The sequence below is a fragment of the Lissotriton helveticus genome, chromosome 5_1, assembly GCF_964261635.1.
Source record: "Lissotriton helveticus chromosome 5_1, aLisHel1.1, whole genome shotgun sequence".
NCBI classification, from domain to species: Eukaryota; Metazoa; Chordata; class Amphibia; order Caudata; family Salamandridae; genus Lissotriton; species Lissotriton helveticus.
In genome coordinates, this window is record NC_136065.1 from 1,943,064,708 (window position 1) to 1,943,083,604 (window position 18,897).

The 18,897-nt window shown below is 47.2% G+C and overlaps 1 protein-coding gene across 1 annotated transcript in view; it reads right to left on the reverse strand.

The window, feature by feature from the left end:
* Positions 1–827: 827 nt before the first annotated feature.
* The window catches only part of TBX21 (T-box transcription factor 21), a 154,016-nt gene continuing 135,946 nt past the window's right edge, over positions 828–18,897 (reverse strand). Inside the window, exons 6-7 of the mRNA XM_078645592.1 lie at positions 2,788–2,849; positions 828–1,659 (exon numbers count right to left, since the gene is read on the reverse strand). Of these exons, the coding sequence (XP_078501718.1) occupies positions 942–1,659; positions 2,788–2,849 (780 nt within the window). The 3' untranslated portion in view covers positions 828–941. The remainder of the gene's footprint in view (positions 1,660–2,787; positions 2,850–18,897) is intronic.

Here is an 18,897-nt window from a genome sequence, read left to right on the forward strand (position 1 = left end):
TCTGCAGTATGGAGGGAGGGGAATTATAGATGACTAATAGTGACTGGTTGACTACCATGTCTAAATTGAGTGAGTGGTACTCTTTGTAGGTTCATTTATTTTCTAGATGTATATGTGGCCTCTCCAAAGCAATTCTCAGCTACCCTCTGTGGCCGAAAGAGGATAGGAAAACTCAGGTGCTCGTAAATATAATCAGAAGAAGGTGAAGAATTTTGAGAGGTTTTGGCTCGTATGCTACAAGACTTCTGAATATAGATATCCTCTTTACCGTTGCTTACTAGGAAAATCAGACCACTTCCCTTATTGTTATATTGCTTAATCATAGGATTAACACCCACATCATCAAAGCATAGAGAGCTCTTACATACTATATTGACAAAACTAATGAGCAAGCAAGCATGAGAGCACTTTGTCACTAGACAGGGCACTGTGAGGTGCATCTCAAATGATTTATTGCTGACAGATTTGCTAAGGTTCACATCACAACATTAAACTTTGAAGGTAAGGAAGATCCCAGTGGAACCGCAGTTCGCCCAGCATTGATGTCTCCATAGGCTCCTCCCATTTCCTAGTCCAATAGCTAAACATGCCATGATCTCGGATGAGTGGAGGGAGAATAGTGGTGAGGTATGCTGGATTCTATACCCTCTGATAGCATTGGAATATTTTTTGTCCCAACAACGATGTTGATAGGTTAAAAAGTATTTCTCTAAACAGTTTTACAGCACGATATCACTCCTGTTCCAAGGCACCCCTGTTTTTTTGTTTTTCATGTTCCTGGGAACAGGCATGCAAAATCCAAGTGCTTCAGAATATATCACATACTATTTACTTTAGGCATTTTAATATCACAGGAAATTGAACATAACAGTCCCTCATTGCTTGCAATATATACAAGGCCCCACCCTATAGCATTATATACACCCCTTCCATTCCACCACTCAGTTGCCACTGTAGAAGCTGTAGCTGTAACAGCCCGCATCAGCAACATCTTTCTCATAGTGCTCCCCATTGTGGTGGGGTGAGGAGCTATCAGCGCTGGAGGAATACGGCGATACCCGCCTGCGCTTGCATTCTGCCACCTCATATAGGCCTGAAGAGTCTGAGTTGTCCAAAGATTTCACTAAGCGGGGATCAGTCCATGCCACCGTCGGGGCCTCAGCTTCCTTTGCCCTTTCCTCTCCGCTGCTGGAGGGCCGCACATCCCGCGCATGACGTAGCCAGCTCAGCATGCCTGGGCCTGGTTTGGTCTGGTACTGGGAGGAGCCACGTGCACTAGCCCAGCTGCTGGGGGATCCGAAAGACAGGTCCTGGTAGTATCCCAGCGAGTGGTGGGTGCTGCTCTGCAGGGGGAATGGCTTCACACCGTAGGAAGCAAACTTGCCCCCCGAGTAGTCTCCGTCATAGGCGCTGTAGTCCAGGTGGCTGGTTGGGGCCTGCTGGGCGCTGAGGTACCAGCGCGCTGAGGCGGTTCCCAGCGGGTCCTTATGCTGGGCACCATGGGGGCTGGCGCGGTCCCCACTATAGAAGCGGTTCTGCGGCAGCTGGTACTGCTCATGAAGGAAGGGGGAATAGCGGCTACCAGAGAGGAGCTGCTGGCAGCCGGCGGCGTCTGGTGGCGATGGAGTATGGCGGTCACCCTCTGCCATGGAGTACATTCTGCAAGGGAAAAAGGCAGTATTGAGAGGTGGTGAGGGTGATGGAGTGAAGGACATGTGACCATGCGAGTGAGGTTAGGCTGACATGCGAGGCCTCGTGCACACTAGACGTTCCTATGTAGAGGGTGAGGGGTTCGTACTCCCAGGGGTCCTGTTTGCTTAATATCATTGCATATGGAGGGTGGGGTCTAAAGGTGCATTATCATTCTGTATGGGATGATAAACATCCAGCTCCAAACCATGAATCGGTCCCGCTCTTGTATGGTTCTTTTTAGGGTTTATATGATCAGTAGCACACTGTTGTGGTGCTTTTGCTTTAGTATTGGGCATTAAGAGGGTTGCATATATATGATGTAGGTCACCATATGCAAAGTGTCCTATACGATTCAAATCAGTACACATGCAGGACCTAGTTTTCCAACATGGGAGCATGAGGGGGTCCTATGTGTTAAGTGTCAAATCATATATGTCCCAGAGCACAGTGTTAGGAGAATGATGAAATGTAAAAGAGGTAAGTACACCCAGTCTGACTTGGGACAACTCGAACACAGGAGTTTGACATTTTTGGTGAGAGGATTGGTGATCCATTGAAGTTTACCCCAATGTCCACCCACTGGGGCTTGGGGAAGTCTGGGCCAAAATAAGAACCAGAAATGCACAGTCGACAAGACATGGAGGATGGATGAGGAGGAAGCAAGGAAACAAATGAGGAGAAGAAGGAAAGAGGAGTTCAGTGGGCATAGGAGTATGAGAAGAAGCAGAGGATGGAGGCAGGAGTGGAGAGGCACATGGAGTGGAGAGGTTAGACTTGGGCGAGTGAGACTGAATAGAGGCAAACATAGTAGACTTGGAGGCGGCGAGGAATACAGAGAAGGGAAGGAGGAGGCATAGAGAATGGAGAAGTAAGGAGTGAAAATGACAGGACTTGAGGCCTGATTTAGATATTGGCTGACGGGTTACTCCATCACAACAGTGACAGGTATCCCGTCTGCCAAAATATTTATACCTTAGGATATAATGGGATTTATATTTCAACAGACGGGATATCAAACATCGTTGTGACGGAGTAATCCATCCGCCAAGATCTAAATCAGGCCCTTGGTCTCCTGGTTCCCTGTCAGGTACTTACGAGTCAAAGTTGTCCCTGAAGCCTTTGGCGAAAGGATTGTGGTCAATTTTCAACTGTGTGATCTGCAGAAAAAGTAAAACCAGAGTGTCACTGAGTAGCCTTGGCACCAACACCCTGCCTCCTGATTACATGCATCCCACGAGACAGGTTTTAGTAAGCACTGCATTTCAGAACATCTCTAAAACACATAAGGTAATAGCAACATCTCAGACACCACGAGCCCTTCTTGATGTGAATACAAATATTTTGTGCCGTTGCCATACTTCTGATGGGATTTCACATTTCTCATGTGATGATATACATGTGACTTGACATCGCTCATGCCATATCCTACTGATACCCATGATGTGGTTTAATGCCATTGTTTAAATCAATAATTCTGAGGAGGGAAAAGTTATTTGCCGTAACAATAGCTTTGCAGTTTAATTTCTACATGTTTTATGCACCCAGCCACAAGACTGCAGTTAATGCTCAGCATTGTGTGGCTCCAGACCGTGGTCAGGCTGCAAAGCTCACTCCCTCAGCTTTGCCTTCTGGTAGGGGGTCTGTGTACGCCTGTGTGATAAGATCATCCTATCAGCTGCCAATTTGGCTGAAATTTACAAGTGGATAGTTCAGCAAGTTGACACACACTCACCCCTTTAATGATGGAAGTAAGACCAAGGCTGCACCCAGTTTGGGGACTGGGTCACAAGCCTTTGGTGCCCATGGAATCAAACACAGTATGAAAAACAGTGTTTATTACTGCAGCTATTCGTACCAACCAATAAGGCAGCTGCACTGTTTTATCTGGTGGCCTTGTACTATGTTTCCCCCATATTTGCCAAACATCTCGCTGCTGTCCATGTTCTGGTTCACGTCCATCTTCTGGATGACATCAATGTTCTGGACGTCGTCCATGTTCTGGCTGACGTCCATGTTCTGGCTGACGTCCATGTTCTGGCTGACGTCCATGATCTGGATGGTGTCCATGTTCTGGCTGATGTCCATGTTCTGGTACCTGATGTCTATGTCCTGGCTGATTTTCATGTTCTGGGTGATTTGCATGTTCTGGGTGATGTCCATGTCTGCCAGATGTCCATGTTCTGGTGGCTGATGTCCGTGTTCTGGTGTCAGATGTCCATGATCTGGTGTCTGATGTCCATGTTCCTTTGGCTGATGTCCATGTTCTGGTGTCTGATGTCTATGTTCTTGTGTTTGATTTCCATGTTCTGGTGGCTGATGTCCATGTTCTGATGTCCATGTTCTGGTGTCTAATGTCCATGTCTGGCTGACGTCCATGTTCTGAGTGGTGTCCATGTTCTGGGTGACATCCATGTTCTGGCTGCTGTCCATGTTCTGGCTGACGTCCATATTCTGGCTGACGTCCATATTCTGGCTGACGTCCATATTCTGGCTGACGTCCATGTTCTGGCTGACGTCCATGTTCTGGGTGATTTGCATGTTCTGGGTGGTGTTCATGTACTGGGCGGTGTCCGTGTTCTGGTGACTGATGTCCATGTTCTGGCGGCTGATGTCCATGCACTGTCTGATGTTCATGTTAATCAAGAGTTCCACCTAGATGGTTTCTTTCCAAACCCTACTTTCAATGGCAAAAGGCCTCTCCATATTCTGAATCTTAGAATATGCTTCTTAAATAAATCTGGAATGTATTCACTTCTCCAGATCTTTATGCTGGCCGTAGAACATCCCTTATTGTCCTAAGTAGACCAACAATCTTTCAGGGCCTTCGGTCCCTTAGACGCTCTCATGAGTTTCAGGCGCCAGAGAAGTAATAATAATAATAATAATAAAACCATTTTTAGAGCGCCTGGTTACACTCAAGACGGTGTGTCCCCACGCTAAAATTACTGCTGCTCCAGTAGAGCGACGCTACTGGACATGTGTCATTCCTGAGTTCTGCATAGTTACGAGTTTTTTCCCTGTGCCAAATAATCCACTTCTGTTGCATAATATATATATGCCCATTTTGAGACAACAAGTTTTCTTTCTGTCTTAAATGTAAATGGTTGCACAACTTTTCATTATATACTTTATTCACATGGGGGCTGATATCCCTGGTGGATGGGGAAAAATTTGCTTTTGCCTACAGCTGGAAGCAAACACCCAGCATATGTTAACATATTTCAAATAGGGTCTAAAGAATGAGCTCTTCAAAATGAATATGTTTTGATGCACAGTTTATCCTGGAATTTTCAGAAGGAGCACTTCTGAGTTTTTACAATCTCTTCTGGTGGGTGTGCCTATCTTTTTTCACGCAGGTGATGAGAACATCTCTTCGATCATCAGGAGATGTATTATCCCACTTTTGAGGTTTCTAGGGGTTTATACTATAAACATTCATTTTTAAATTCTCTCAATGTGTATGCAAAATAATTTCAGTCTGGTTGTGTATGTCAGGCAGCAATGTTTTTTTGTTCTACTTTTGCTTGCCTTTCATCGTTGGTGCACACCTGTGTTTGTAGGACAACGGGTGTTTTTTTCCTCTGGGCCTGGATTACCACTTGGTGTCGTTGCAGGTATATGATATCGCTGTGATCCATCCAGAGCTTCACTGTAGGACATACACTCTCGAGCATGGCCCACATACCCTTCTAGAGGCTCCCTTTCATGCCTTGGGTGATGTTTTCAGGTCTGTTTAATCTTATCCTGAAGCAAACGCATTTGTTTTTTGTGTTTGGCAGTCTCTCCATGTATCATAAAATGGAACTGCTTTGCTCTTACTTTCGAATTGTTCTGCTAGACTAACTAAAGTTTTCGTTTTGTTTATTGGCAGGCCATGTCGGTTGCAGTAGTTTTGAAGGACGCCAATGGTTTGTTGCAGGCCTGGTATTAGGGAACAGAGCAGATCACTCTCGTATCTGTGTGTCTTCTAGAAGGGGTCCTTGTTGGTGATTTTTCTAGCTTGATTGCTGCCTGGTGCAAGTACGTGCTGAGTAGAGTTGGGCCAGGCAGCTTCTCGTCTCATCCTTCTTCTTGTGGCTAGACCTTTACTGCTTGGAGCCGTTTTTATGCTGCATTGTGCTTGTGAGAACATTGCTTTGGTTATGTCCTATCCCCTCCTCCCCACACCATTTCTGAGACGCTTTAAGGCGCCAAATTGAATCAAAACCCTTTTGAAAATCTACAGAACATGCAACTATGTTCCTTTCTATACTCGGTGGCTGTATTTGCTTATTAGGGTATGCACGAGTGATCACTAAGTCTGTAATCGATTAAAAAAACTATTTGCTCTTGTTGGGATCACTTTGTCTTTGACATATGTACACAGGTTTCCACTAGGTGGTTACCTTTAAAGTTACTGGGGCCAAGCAGTCTCCATTTTTAAATATGGAGGGCAGTAACAATAACAAGATGGAGGATATTACCCCCCACTTGTTCTGAGCGGAGTGTCTTGTTGAAGGGATGTATCGTGGCTGACTGTGGGCTGGGTGCTGCTCTGAGTACGTCATTAGGTTTGTGTCTGGTCTGGCAGGTTTGCTTGGTGTTATGTTATTAATAGCTCTGTTAATATCATTTTGGCTCGCTGAGGCTACTGAAAATCTTTTTTTTTGTTCTTTACAGTTTGTGAAGCCTGTTGACTGTTTCGCAGATATTGTGCGGCTTCCTGCACCGTTTTCTTTGTAGTGGTTGGAGAATTGAGAAGCGTGTTTTCTACAGCTCGCTAGTTGTAGATCCTCGCTGCTTCTTTGGTGGCATACTCTTCTTTTAAGATAATGTCCTGTAATGTATTGTTATCTATATAGTGCTTACCACACTCATCGTGAAACGAAAAGCGCATTCAAGCCTATAGCATGTATGATGACCGGTTGGTGGTTTTTATTAATTATTTTGGGGTTGGACAGTTTTCATACATTTTCATGGAGGGCTTTGCAGGGCGAGACAGACATAGTTAGCTGTGGGTTCTTTCTTTACATTTGTGGTTTTGTTGAGATTAATGCTAGTTTTCTATATGAATATCTGACTTTTCTATTTGGCTCGCCTTATGCAAGCGCATTTTTATCATATTTTATCGCAGCAGAAAATTGTTTAGTTGTCCTACTGTGTGTGCATTGGTGAGGGTTTGGTCCCCCTTGGTCTCTGCTGTGGTTCTACAATTTCTACTTTACAGGAAGATATGACAAATTACTGATGTTTTGAGGTCTTTTAGGTGAGGGTTTTGTCAATGCAGCTGCCAAACAGACCTATTACAAGAAAAATACATAGTGGGCTTTGAGTTCTTATTCAGCCACTTGCTTTTTTTGACCAGTGTCTTTTGGTCATTGGTTAGAGACTTTGTAAATCACCTCTTAATTCTGTCCAGTGAAATATTCCTCTTACTTAATCCTTGGCTGTTTTAATGTTACCTTCCACCTTGTTTACATTGAACTGCTTGAGGGACTACTTTAGAATTCTAGCTCTCTCTGCTGCTGCTGGCTCTCTCATGTATGTCTCACAGTGTTAGCACATTAAAGTCAGACTGCCACATTTGTCAATATCTGTTTTTCTACAGTGGCTGTAACCAAATATAGAATGGTTTGGCTGTGATCAGATAGGTGGTCATGTGGACCAACGGTGAATTAAATGCTAAGATTTGTAGGTATGTTGGTTGACACAAATGTACAATCTATAACACTACTTTCTGATAGAGATTTCTAACCCAGAATCCTCTCCATAAAATTTTCCTTAGGCGTCAGACTGGATCTGGAAAATTTTGAGAACTACGTCTGTTGCTGCTGAGATCAAGACCAATGTCTTGATGGAGGTGCTTTACTCGGGGGAGGGTAGAGTTTGGTTGAATAACTACTCCCCTTTAACAAAGCCCTCCCTGATGTTCTCCTGGGGGCCTGGGCCAAACCTTGCACAGGGGCTCCTGTGCATCTCATAATTGCCCAATACCATTGCCCTGCCCAGGAGACCCAGCCTTCCTCTCCCAGCACCCTTACCCAGAGAGCCCGGTTGAGCATGCCTCAACATCAAAGATTAATCTAATGCATTCTCTTCCACTGACAGGACAGGGATTCCAAAAGGCTGAAAACCTGTGGAAGTGTTTTTTTCTCATAGCGTATGCCTCTTGGCCCGATACTCCTATGCATTGTGGAACTCCATTGAACAGCTGTTTCCTGTGCTTCCTGGGGAGAGGCAGTCTATCCTCAACCAAGCCACAGTGAATGCAAAGTGTGCCGTCTATTATAGCCAGAATACCACAGACTTACTAGACAGAGCCATGGCTCCTATGGTGGTGTTGCGTAGCTACGCCTGGTTGAGTTCTACTTGGTCCTTGAGGGATGTCCAGGCATCGCTCATCAGCATGCCCTTTGATGGCTCCTGCCTATTTGGTGATAAATCTGACACAGAGCTCGTGCACATTTGGGAGAACCGGGTCACTGACAGATCTCTTGTGTTTTCCTTGCCTGTCTGGTCCCAACAGCAGTCATTTCATCCCTACTGCTGCCATGGCTGGGACACATTTGTGCGTCTGCAATATCAACGATGCCCGCCAGTACAGCAACCTGCTCAGTTCTTTCGTGGGTTGGGTCGCAGATCAATGAAAGGACGCAAGAGTTAGAACCAGCGATCTGTTCAGTTCCCCATTCCTCCGGCTGCCTCTAAGTCTTTCTAGTGCACCCCTCAAGCCAGCACAACCACCCCATTGGGAGCAGACTCAGGCCCCACCTGCCCACTGATCTGCGATAACATCCAACAAGTGGGTGCTACAAATGGGTATACCCTCCCATTTGTGGAAAACCCTCCCTCCTTGCCCCCTTTTCAGGAATGGCTTACGGGAAACTATCTGTTCTTGCTCCATCAGGTAGTACAGGCTCTTCTGTCCAAAAGAGCCATCAAGAGAATGCCCAAGCCAGAAGTAGGGGGTGTTGATAATTCCAGCTACTTTCTGGTGCCCAGAAAAGATGGAGATATAAGTTCGGTACCCTCTCAACTATTTCCTAAAACATGAGAAATTCAAGATGCTCACATTGGCTCAGGTTTGGTCTGATCTGGAACCTGGAGACTGAATGGTGGGGCTGGACCTGCAGGATGTGTATTACCACATCCCTGTCCTGCTGGCCCACAGGCATTAGCTATGGTTCATGGTGGGCCATGAGCATTTCTAGTTTGCAGTGCTTCCTTTTGGCCTCACCAGTGCCCTTCAAGTGTTCATGAAAGTGATGGCAATGGTTGCAGCCCATCTACAGTGGAGGAAATTCCAGTCTTCCTCTACCTCGCCGACTGGCTGGTGAAAGTGGCATTGCCCCACATTTCAGCCTCTATCCTGGACATCGGTGAGACTGACTCTTAGGCTGATGGGTCTCATGGCTTCCTGCATCCTGCTGGTGAAGCATGCCCAATGACAAATGCAGGCTCTGCAGTGGGACCTGAAGTCCCATTGGGTAGAGCATCAGGAAAATCTCTCTGACAAAGTTCACATATCAGAGGGGACTGCACAAGATCTGCAGTGGTGGTTTATAAACTGTGATTGGCCCAGCGGCACCCCCAACTCTTTTCCCCACCCAGAGCTAACACTGATGACTGATGCTTCACTTCTGGGTTGGGGTCGCCACCTAGAAAAGGTGGTGATCAGAGGACTGTGGTCTCTGGTGAAATCCCAGCTCCAAATCAACTTCCACATCAACTTCCTGGAGCTGAGGGTGATTTGCTTGGCAAAGTCTTCCTCCCATCCATCAAAGAAAGGTTGGTTCAAATGTTGATGGACCACAACACCACCATGTGGTACTGCAACAAACAGGGCAGGATGGGTCATGAATCCTGTACCAGGAATCCCTTTGCCTCTGGACTTGGCTGGAATGCCAAGATGTCTTCCTGGTTGTGCAGCACCTGACAGGGTCTCTGAAAACCAGGGAAGACAAGCTCTGCCACCAATGCCCGTTGATCACAAATGGCAACTACATACGGAGGTGACACAAGGTCTCTTCTGCATATGGCGAGAACCGTATCAAAATCAGGTCGAACATTGGCGTTTCCAAAGCGATTCTAACTCTTAAGACTCATTGCATCTTGAGTGAAATTCGGAACACCTGTGCGCCTTTCCGCCTATAACACTCTTGCCCCGAGTTCTCAAGAAGATCAGAACAGACCAAGCACAAGCCATTCTGGTGGCTCCAGATTGAGTCCGAGTATTAGTCCTCTGGTCAGGCTGCCCCTTCAGGAGGATCTCCTGTCGCAACAGGGCAGGGTCTTGCGCCCAAACTTTCTCACTCTCCAACTTCATACATGGAGATTGAGCGGTGACAGCTCAAAGTTTTTGATCTGCCTTCCGATGTCTGTTATGTCATCTTGGCAGCCAGTCATTCCTCCACTAAGACTGTATAAGCTTGTCATTGGGATAAACTTGTGGCTTGGTGTTTCTCATCCCAAGTGGGCCCCTGTCTGCACCGTTGTTGGAGGTGTTACTGTTTCTTCTGTATTTAGCCTGGCAAGGCCTTGCTGTTAGGCTTTCCTGTGGCAGCCTGATCAATCCTCCCTGTTCAAGTCACCTGTTTGTGACTTGTTTATGAAAGGTTTGCAACACTTGCTCCTTCCTACTCATTTTGTAATGCCCGGATGGGTCCTCAATCTGGTCCTCACATTTCTCATGTGTGCCCCCTTGGAGCTCCTACACAGCTCATCTCTGAGGCTCTTGACTATCAAAATATTTTTTCTGGTAGCCATTACATTGGCCAGAAGGGTCAGCAAGCTTCAAGCTGTATCAGTGCACCCTCCGTACATCAGCGTTTTCCCTGACAAACTGGTTTTTCAGACGTGTGCCGCTTTTCTTCTAAAAGTTGTCACCCCTTTTCCCATCGGCAAGAGGATACAACTTTTTAGTTTCACCCTCATCCTTCCAAGGAAGAGGAGAGGCTCCATTGCATGGATCCCAAGAGAGCTCTCTTGTTATATATTGATCGCACCAAGGACCATAGTGTCTTGCGACCACGACCTTCCCAGAGAGCTGGAAACACGCCGAGATCAACGCCCTGCTCAAAAAACCCAAGGCAGACCCAAGAGACCTCAAGAACTTCCGACCCATCTCTCTGCTCCCCTTCCCGGCCAAGGTCATCGAAAAAATCGGTTACAGACAGCTAACCCGATACCTCGAAGAGAACAGAATCCTAGACCCTTCCCAGTCAGGGTTCCGCAGCAACCACAGCACCGAGACCGCCCTCATCGCCGCCACCGACGACATCAGGACCCTGCTAGACTACGGGGAGACTGCAGCACTCATCCTCCTAGACCTCTCCACCGCCTTCGACACCGTCTGCCACCGCACACTACGCGCACGCCTCCACGCCGCAGGGTTCCGAGACAAGGCTCTGGAATAGACCACCTCCTTCCTCTCCGGTAGAACCCAGAGCATCCGCCTTCCCCTGTTCCATTCCGAAGCCTCCAAGATCATCTGTGGCGTACCCCAAGGATCCTCCCTCAGCCCGACACTGTTCAACATGTACATGGCCCCGCTCGCACACGTCGCCCGACAGCACGACCCCAACATAATCTCCTACGCCGATGACACTCAACTGATCCTCTCCCTCACCAAGGACCCCATCACCGCCAAAGCCAAGGAATGAAGGCCGTCGCCGACTGGATGATGATCAGCCGTCTGAAACTGAACTCGGACAAGACGGTGGTCCTCATCCTCGGCTCCAACCAGTGTTTAATTTGAGCAGGTGCTTTCAGGTGTTCAGCACCGGCACAGGGCCGGGGGCTACAATTTCTGACCCTTCAGGTGGTGATCTCAATATTAATTGTTCAAATTCAAAATAAAAAGAATAACATACATGGTGACTGGCTGGTAAATGTTCACAGACAGGCCAGCATACGCCAGTCCGGGCAGGCATGATTGTGTATTACCATGTTAGTGATGATGTCATCACGCCGATCACAAATCCAAGAAGTCATCGACAAACTATGGCTTGCATTCTATTCATCCGAGTCTGCTGCACCCTGCCACTGGCTGAGCCTAAGCCTCCCATTGGATAATGGTAGCTGGGCTCTGGCTCATGACGGAGATGAGGCAAGGAAAAGGGCAGGGCTAGAATGAATAGAGGGCAAATCAGAAATACAGGGAATAAGGTAACACACCAGGTGTGACAAAGATGATAGAAAACAATTAGAGAGGTGAGAGGATAGACTCTTAGAGCAAAGACTTAGGGGGCAGACAACAGATCAAGGTTAGAAGATAGAGACTGAGGCAGTGAGAGTGTTGAAAGTGGGACTCACCGGAGGAAGAAGTGAGCTGTGGCCTCCTTGGCAAACTTTTCAGCACCTGCACTTCTTTTTTTTTTTACAAATCAAGCACTGGCTCCAACCCGTCAGCCTGGGACAACTCCTGGTGGCCAACGGCACTGGGGGCAGCCCGGACCCCCACCGACCACGCACGCAACCTGGGAATCATCCTCAACTCAACACTCTCAATGACCAAGTAAGTCAATGCCGTCTCCTCCTGCTTTACCACCCTCCGGATGCTCCGCAAGATCTACAGATGGATCCCGACAGACACAAGAAAGACAGTCACCCAGGTCCTCGTCAGCAGCAGACTCGACTATGGAAACGCCCTCTACGCGGGAGCCCCGACCAAGCTCATCAATCGACTACAACGCATCCAAAACGCCTCGGCACGACTGATCCTCGATGTACTACGACATGGCCACATCACCCCCCCCACCTGAGAAACCTGCACTGGCTCCCCGTCAACAAGAGGATATCCTTCAAGCTCTTCATCCACGCACACAAGGCACTCCACAAGACCGGCCCAGCATACCTCAACAGACGGCTCTCCTTCTACACCCCCAACCGCCAGCTACGCTCCCCCGACCTTTCACTCGCCACGGTCCCGCGCATCTGAAGAACAACCACCTACGGGAGATCCTTCTCCCACCTCGCCGCCAAGACATGGAACACCCTCCCACTGAGCCTACAACAGACCCAAGACCTGCTGACCTTCAGGAGCATACTAAAGACCTGTCTGTTCGATCAGTAGCGGCCCCCACCTCACCCCCAGCGCCTTGAGACCCTCGCGGGTATGTAGTGCGCTTAACAAATGACTGATTGATTGATTGATTGAGTGTGAACAATCAGCTCTGTATCGGATTCACTGGAGCGAAAAAGGGAAAGATTGTGCAGATGCAGACCACCTCAATGGATTGTAGTCTGCATTAAGATCTGCTATGCATTAGCTAAGAAGCAACCTCCTCAGTGCTTGCAGGCCCATTCCACCAGGGCCAAAGCCACTAATACTGCATTGGCAAGTGGAGGGCCTGTCCTGGACACCTGCCAAGTCGGTACGTGGGTGTCCCTCCACATGTTCATGAAGCATTACTGCTTTAATAGTCCGGTCCATTGAAACAGTAATTTTACCTTTTCGGTTCTCCAGGATTGTCTGGTATTGCTTGGGTATCTATTGTAAGGTGAGGAATCTGCTGTGTAGAGAACAGGTTGCTTACCTTTAGTAATGCCTTTTCTGGTAGTGGCTCTATATTTGGAAATTGGATTACAGTTTTAACCACAATTTCTGTCCTGGTGAAGTCAAAAGCAACTCCATGTTAACTTGTGCTTAACCCTCTGGTAGCTCGGCAGAAAAGCAGTCATGCATACCTTAGAGGCAATGTATACAATATTTAAGTAGCACACAAACATTAATAAAGTGAATACAAAACAAATAAAAAATCCTCCACCGATATAGGAAAATAAAGTACAATTTAGTAAATTATTTGACATCAAATCAACAAGAATCCAATAGCGAGATGCAATCAGTCTTGACCCTGCTATTTAGGGCTTACCTTAGGGATGATTTATACGTATGAAAAAGGAAGGTTTAGGCCTGGCAAATGTTTTTTTTCTTTTTTTTTTTTATGAACATGTTTTAATGCGTCAATGAACACATAGAATGCAGAGCCCCTCATGCCAGAGTTCTTCTTCCACATTTTAAACACAACATATTGGCATTGACATTTTATATATATATATGCTTCCCCTTAGCTTAACCTGGATAAGAGGACATTAACCCCCCCCACCCCCAAAAGGTTTATTTTGACAGTTCAAAATTGCACCCACAGGCTGCTTTGGCAGGCCTGAGATGTTTAAAGGGCTACTTAAGTGGGAGGCACAATCAGTGCTGCAGGCCCGCATTTAGTTCATACTCCCTAGGTACATGTAGTACCACTCTACTAGGGGCCTAGAAGTAAATTAAATGTACCATGTTTAAAGGTGTCAACACAGGCACTTTATCACTGGTTAGCAGTGGTAAAATGCACAGAGTCCTAAGGCCAACAAAAACAAGATCAGCAAAAATGGAGGAATGCAAAAGGTTTGGGGAAAGTCCACCCTAAGGCTGTCAGGTTTACCACTCTACCATTGGTTTTGCCTTTTGTCACTCACAATTCAATGCTTTCCGATTGCTAGCTTTCTTTGTTTCGGGCTGTGCAGCTTGAGTTAGTCCCTTCCATGGAGCATGGCCATTTTACTGCCTCCCTGATTGGCTACTTCTGTTCTTCCATGGCTGCTCGATTTTAGGGAACATCTTCTTTTCTTTTTTGTGAAGCACTGCATGAGAATGTATGTTTCATAGCTGGCTCTCCTTGCATGGTTCTCCCCCCAACCGCCCTCTTTGTGGCTTTAGTAAGGTGGTTTGCGGATTCTGCAGTCACTTTTACCAGAAGCTGTTTGGGTTTTTGCCTCAGTTATTGAGGCACATTTTTGTGCACAATAGTGTATGTTTTGTTTAGAGGTTGTTTGTCACAGAGTATTGTAGGTCAATTAGCCTTTGCAGAGACCATGGTGTTTTTTTTATAGCATGCCATGGCCCATTTGCTGCTTGACCAGGGACCATTTGATGCTTGACCAGGGACCATTTGATGCTTGACCAGTTGCCTCAATAGACAGTAAAATGTATAAAGTATCCAAATGTTTGCTGGCACTGAAACTTGTTCCTCTAAAACGAAAAAAAGCCCCCGAGCACACGTTTTTATTTCTTTGGGAAATCTACCAATACTTTGCAGTGATGAACAATTCAATTTAGTTTTCTATTGAGTTTGAGTTTGAGTTTGAGTTTAAAATTATTTATTGAGCGCACGGTCACCAGCGGTTTCATGGCGCTATAACTGGCAAATAACAGGGTAGGAGTAGTGAAAACTAGGCTAAAAGAACTAAACAACAGAAGATTAATTAAACACTTTAGTGAACAGATAGGCTTTCAGCTGTTTCGTAAATTGCGGATAGAGGGTGGAGGCTCTGAGTTCTGGCGGTAGGGAGTTCCAAAGGAGAGGAGCAAGGGTCGCAAATTTGGATCCTCCCCATTTCTTCCTCTTGAACCGTGGGACTGTAAGAAGGGATTTAGTAGATGAGCGTAGTACCCTGGTAGGGACATAGGATATAATCTCAGATGAGATAAAAGCCGGTGCCGTGCCCAGTCGAGCCTGAAAGGTAAGGGAGGCGAGCTTGAACTGGACACGTTCCCGAACTGGGAGCCAATGCAGAGATTTGAGAAGGGGAGTGACATGATGGAACCTTGGCAATTTAAACACCAGGCGCGCCGCCTGGTTCTGGATCTGCTGTAATCGCCTTAGACTATATGCAGGTATACTGGCATATAGGGCGTTGCCATAATCCAGGCGGGATATGACCATTGCCAAAGTAATCAGTTTCAGAGCATCAAAAGAAAAAAAACGGGACACCTTGCGTATAGTGCGCAGTGAGAGAAAGGATGAGGACACCACAGAACTGACCTGGGAGTGAAGGGTGAGCTGAGAATTGAGTTTAATGCCTAATGTTTTAACTGAAGTAGAAGGGACAGGGGGGGAACCTAGGGAATGGGGCCAGAACAGAGGAGACCAGGGACTATATGAGCCAACCGTCAACACCAGCTCAGTCTTGTCTGGGTTGAGTTTCAGATGGTTGTGGCTCATCCAGTCTCGGATAAAGATCATGATGGATTGAAAGTTAGAGACAGAAGAAGGGGAAGAAGACAGGTTAAAGACAAGTTGGAGGTCATCCGCGTAGTTGTACACGGAGACCTCCATCTGCAGCAAAGAAAAAATGAGGGGGGGCGATGTAAAGGTTAAACAACAGGGGTGAGAGGGAGGAGCCTTGGGGGACCCCGCACTGAAATTTCCGGAAGTCCGCAGTAAAATCGCCCAGGCGAACTGCCTGGGTGCGGTCCCTCAGGAAGGAGGACAACCACACCAGGGCGGAACCCCCGATCCCCGCCGCCCCGACACGGGAAAGTAAGATGGTATGATCAACCGTGTCAAAGGCGGCTGAGAGATCGAGGAGGACCAAGGCCTGGGTTTGGTTGGTGTCCATTCCCTCCCTGAGGTTGTCAAGGACCGACATTACTACGGACTCCGTAGAGTGTGCGGGGCGGAGACCGGCCTGACGGGGGGCTAAAACCCCATGCTTCTCCACAAAAGAACTCAGAGTGCAGGTGACATGGCGCTCGAGTACTTTTGCCAGAAATGGCAAGAGGGAAATGGGACGGTAGTTAGTGGGGGCCGAGGGATCCGCGCCTGGTTTCTTCAGTTTAGGGACAATAATTGCTGTTTTCAACGGGGCGGGTACCATGCCCTGAGAGAGAGAGCTGTTGAGAAGGTGAAGGGGAGGGTCAGGGCAAGAGGAAAAAATGTGACGGAGAATATGGGAAGGACAAGAGTCAAGAGGGGAACCATATTTAACTAACGGAATTATTGAAATTAGGGATTTCTTGGTCAAAAGAGGAAGGGCCACCAGTTGTCCCTTCGAGGGGGGGCAATGAGGGTCCACAAAAGTAGAAGAAGGAGGAGGGATATTGGCTTTAATGGTGGCAATTTTTTGGATAAAAAAATTATTAAGTGAGTGACATAATTCCAAAGATGGGGTGGGCTTCAAGGTGGTTCTGTCAGAGAATGCCAGGTTGTGCACAATCGAGAAAATTTCCCTCGATTGGTTCTCCGCAGCGAGGACTTTTGAGGAAAAATAAGTTGTCTTTGCTACCAGGATAGCCTGTTTGTATTGGGTCAAGATGTTAGTAAACTCCAATCGGAGTGATGGGCAGTAATTTTTCCTCCAGGCACGTTCCGCTCTGCGTACCGTTAATTTGATAGTTTTAAGGTCCTCATTGAACCATCGATTTGCATCCTTCTCCCGTTTTGAAGTGACCCGCTTCAGGGGAGCGATAGAATCGCAGCCTGAGGTGAGCCACTGATCGGTGGACGTGACCTGAGAGAGGGTAGACAGACCTTGTAATGAGGGGCAGGAAGCAGTGAGTAGGGTAGATAAGTGGTCGGGGTCTACTCGCCCCCAAGCCCGGACCCAGACATTTTTAGGAAGTGGGGGCTTGACCGGGGAATGGATAGGGAGGGTAAATGAAATCAGGTGATGGTCCGACCACGTGCAAAGAGATATGGAAATGGACTTTACAGGGCAGTTCAAGGACCAGATCTGGTCTAAGATGTGCCCTTTAACATGGGTAGGGGAGTGGATAAAAGATGTGAAATTAAGAGATTGGAGGGTGTCTGAGAATTCCTTTGAGGAAGGGCATTCTGCAGGGTCAGAGGGCCAGAAGTTGAAATCACCCAGGAGCAGAATGGAAGAATTGTTAACCGTGATCGTGGCCAGTACTTCCAAAAAGCTAGGGAGAAACAGTAAGGGTGATTGGGGAGGGCGATAGATGAGTACACAAGTGAGCGGGGGAGTAGTAGAAGTCGTGCGGATGGCCAGGTACTCCGTGGTGGCAATATCCGGCAAGGTGAGAATTTGGAAAGGGACGTCGGCTCGGGCGATGACCGCTACCCCTCCCCCAGCCCTACCATTTGGTCGATCTGAGCGTAAGGCATAGTATGGGGCTGGTAAGGTGGCCAAAAGGACAGGGAGGGAGTCATCGCAAAACCAAGTTTCTGTAAGAAACAAGATATCGGGTGAGTGTAGGTCCAGTAGCACCGATAGTTCGTGCGAGTGGGCTACAGCGGACCGAGTGTTCAAATAATAAGCCGAGAGGTTCTTTGTGGGTCTAGACTTAACAGCACCCTCAGGGGAGTTAGGGGGAATGTGATGGGGGGGAGGAATGACATAGGTAGGAGACAGACCAAGGGAGGAAATATGAGAACATATGGTAGCAGATAGAGGCCATGAGCCCTGGAGACCAAGCAGTTTAGCCGGGGAATAGATTATACATTGGGCAGAATGACGTGCCCCTAGCCCCGGCCGGCCGCGGACGGGCGCAGACGGGCTTGACTTGTGCGCGACTTTGGCGCGAAGTCGGCGCTCCCGCTGCGCTCGTCCGCTGCGCTTGGTCCAGGTCATCATTTATATCCGGTTGCCGTGAACCACTAGACCGCTGACCTGCACGGTGGGGAGGCAGGGCGGAAGTGGTGCAGGACCAGGCAGGAAGTGTCGCTCATGGACTGACCCTCCGCTCAAACGGCACACAGCCGGGGCGGAACGGGGTCAAGAGCGAAGAAAATCAGGGTAAGTTGTCAATGTTTTGATCAGAATGCAGTCGCGATACTTGTAATCAACATCAAACACTTTTTTAAAAAATACACACAAAGCGCGATGTTAGCAGTCAACACAGCGCGATTTTAAAACATATAAGTGCTCAGCTCAGCTATCAGTCAGCTGAAATGTGCAATTTAAAACTAAGTCTAATCAAATGTGCGAGCGCGCCAAAAAACCTGGGATACCTTTCTGTTGAATGCTTATGTACTGAACATGCATTTCTTTGATCTCTCGGAATGTGCTTTCCATTATGCACAACACTTCCACATAATTTGGATTGCTCAGTTACTTTCATCTGTTTGTTATTATGCTGAGTGTTGCCCTTCTGCATTTCATACAATAATTGTTTAAATGCATACTATTTTATTTTCATAATGATAGCTTCTTTCCAGTCTACACAATGTTGCACATGTGCTTTTATGTAAGAAGAAAACATAATAAAAAATACTCCTTTCCTAGTAGGCTCTGGACCCATTTTGTAAGGAAGACCATGTGCTGTTTTTTGGAACTCCCATGGTCTTTTCAATAAACCCCACATGATTTGTACTATTAGGAACCCTATATAAAATAGTACATGTTGTAAGCTGCTGGTGATGTGGTCTGCAGTAAACAGCAGCTCAATGGTCACATCTACCTCATGTCTCTATGCATGTTCACTAGGTT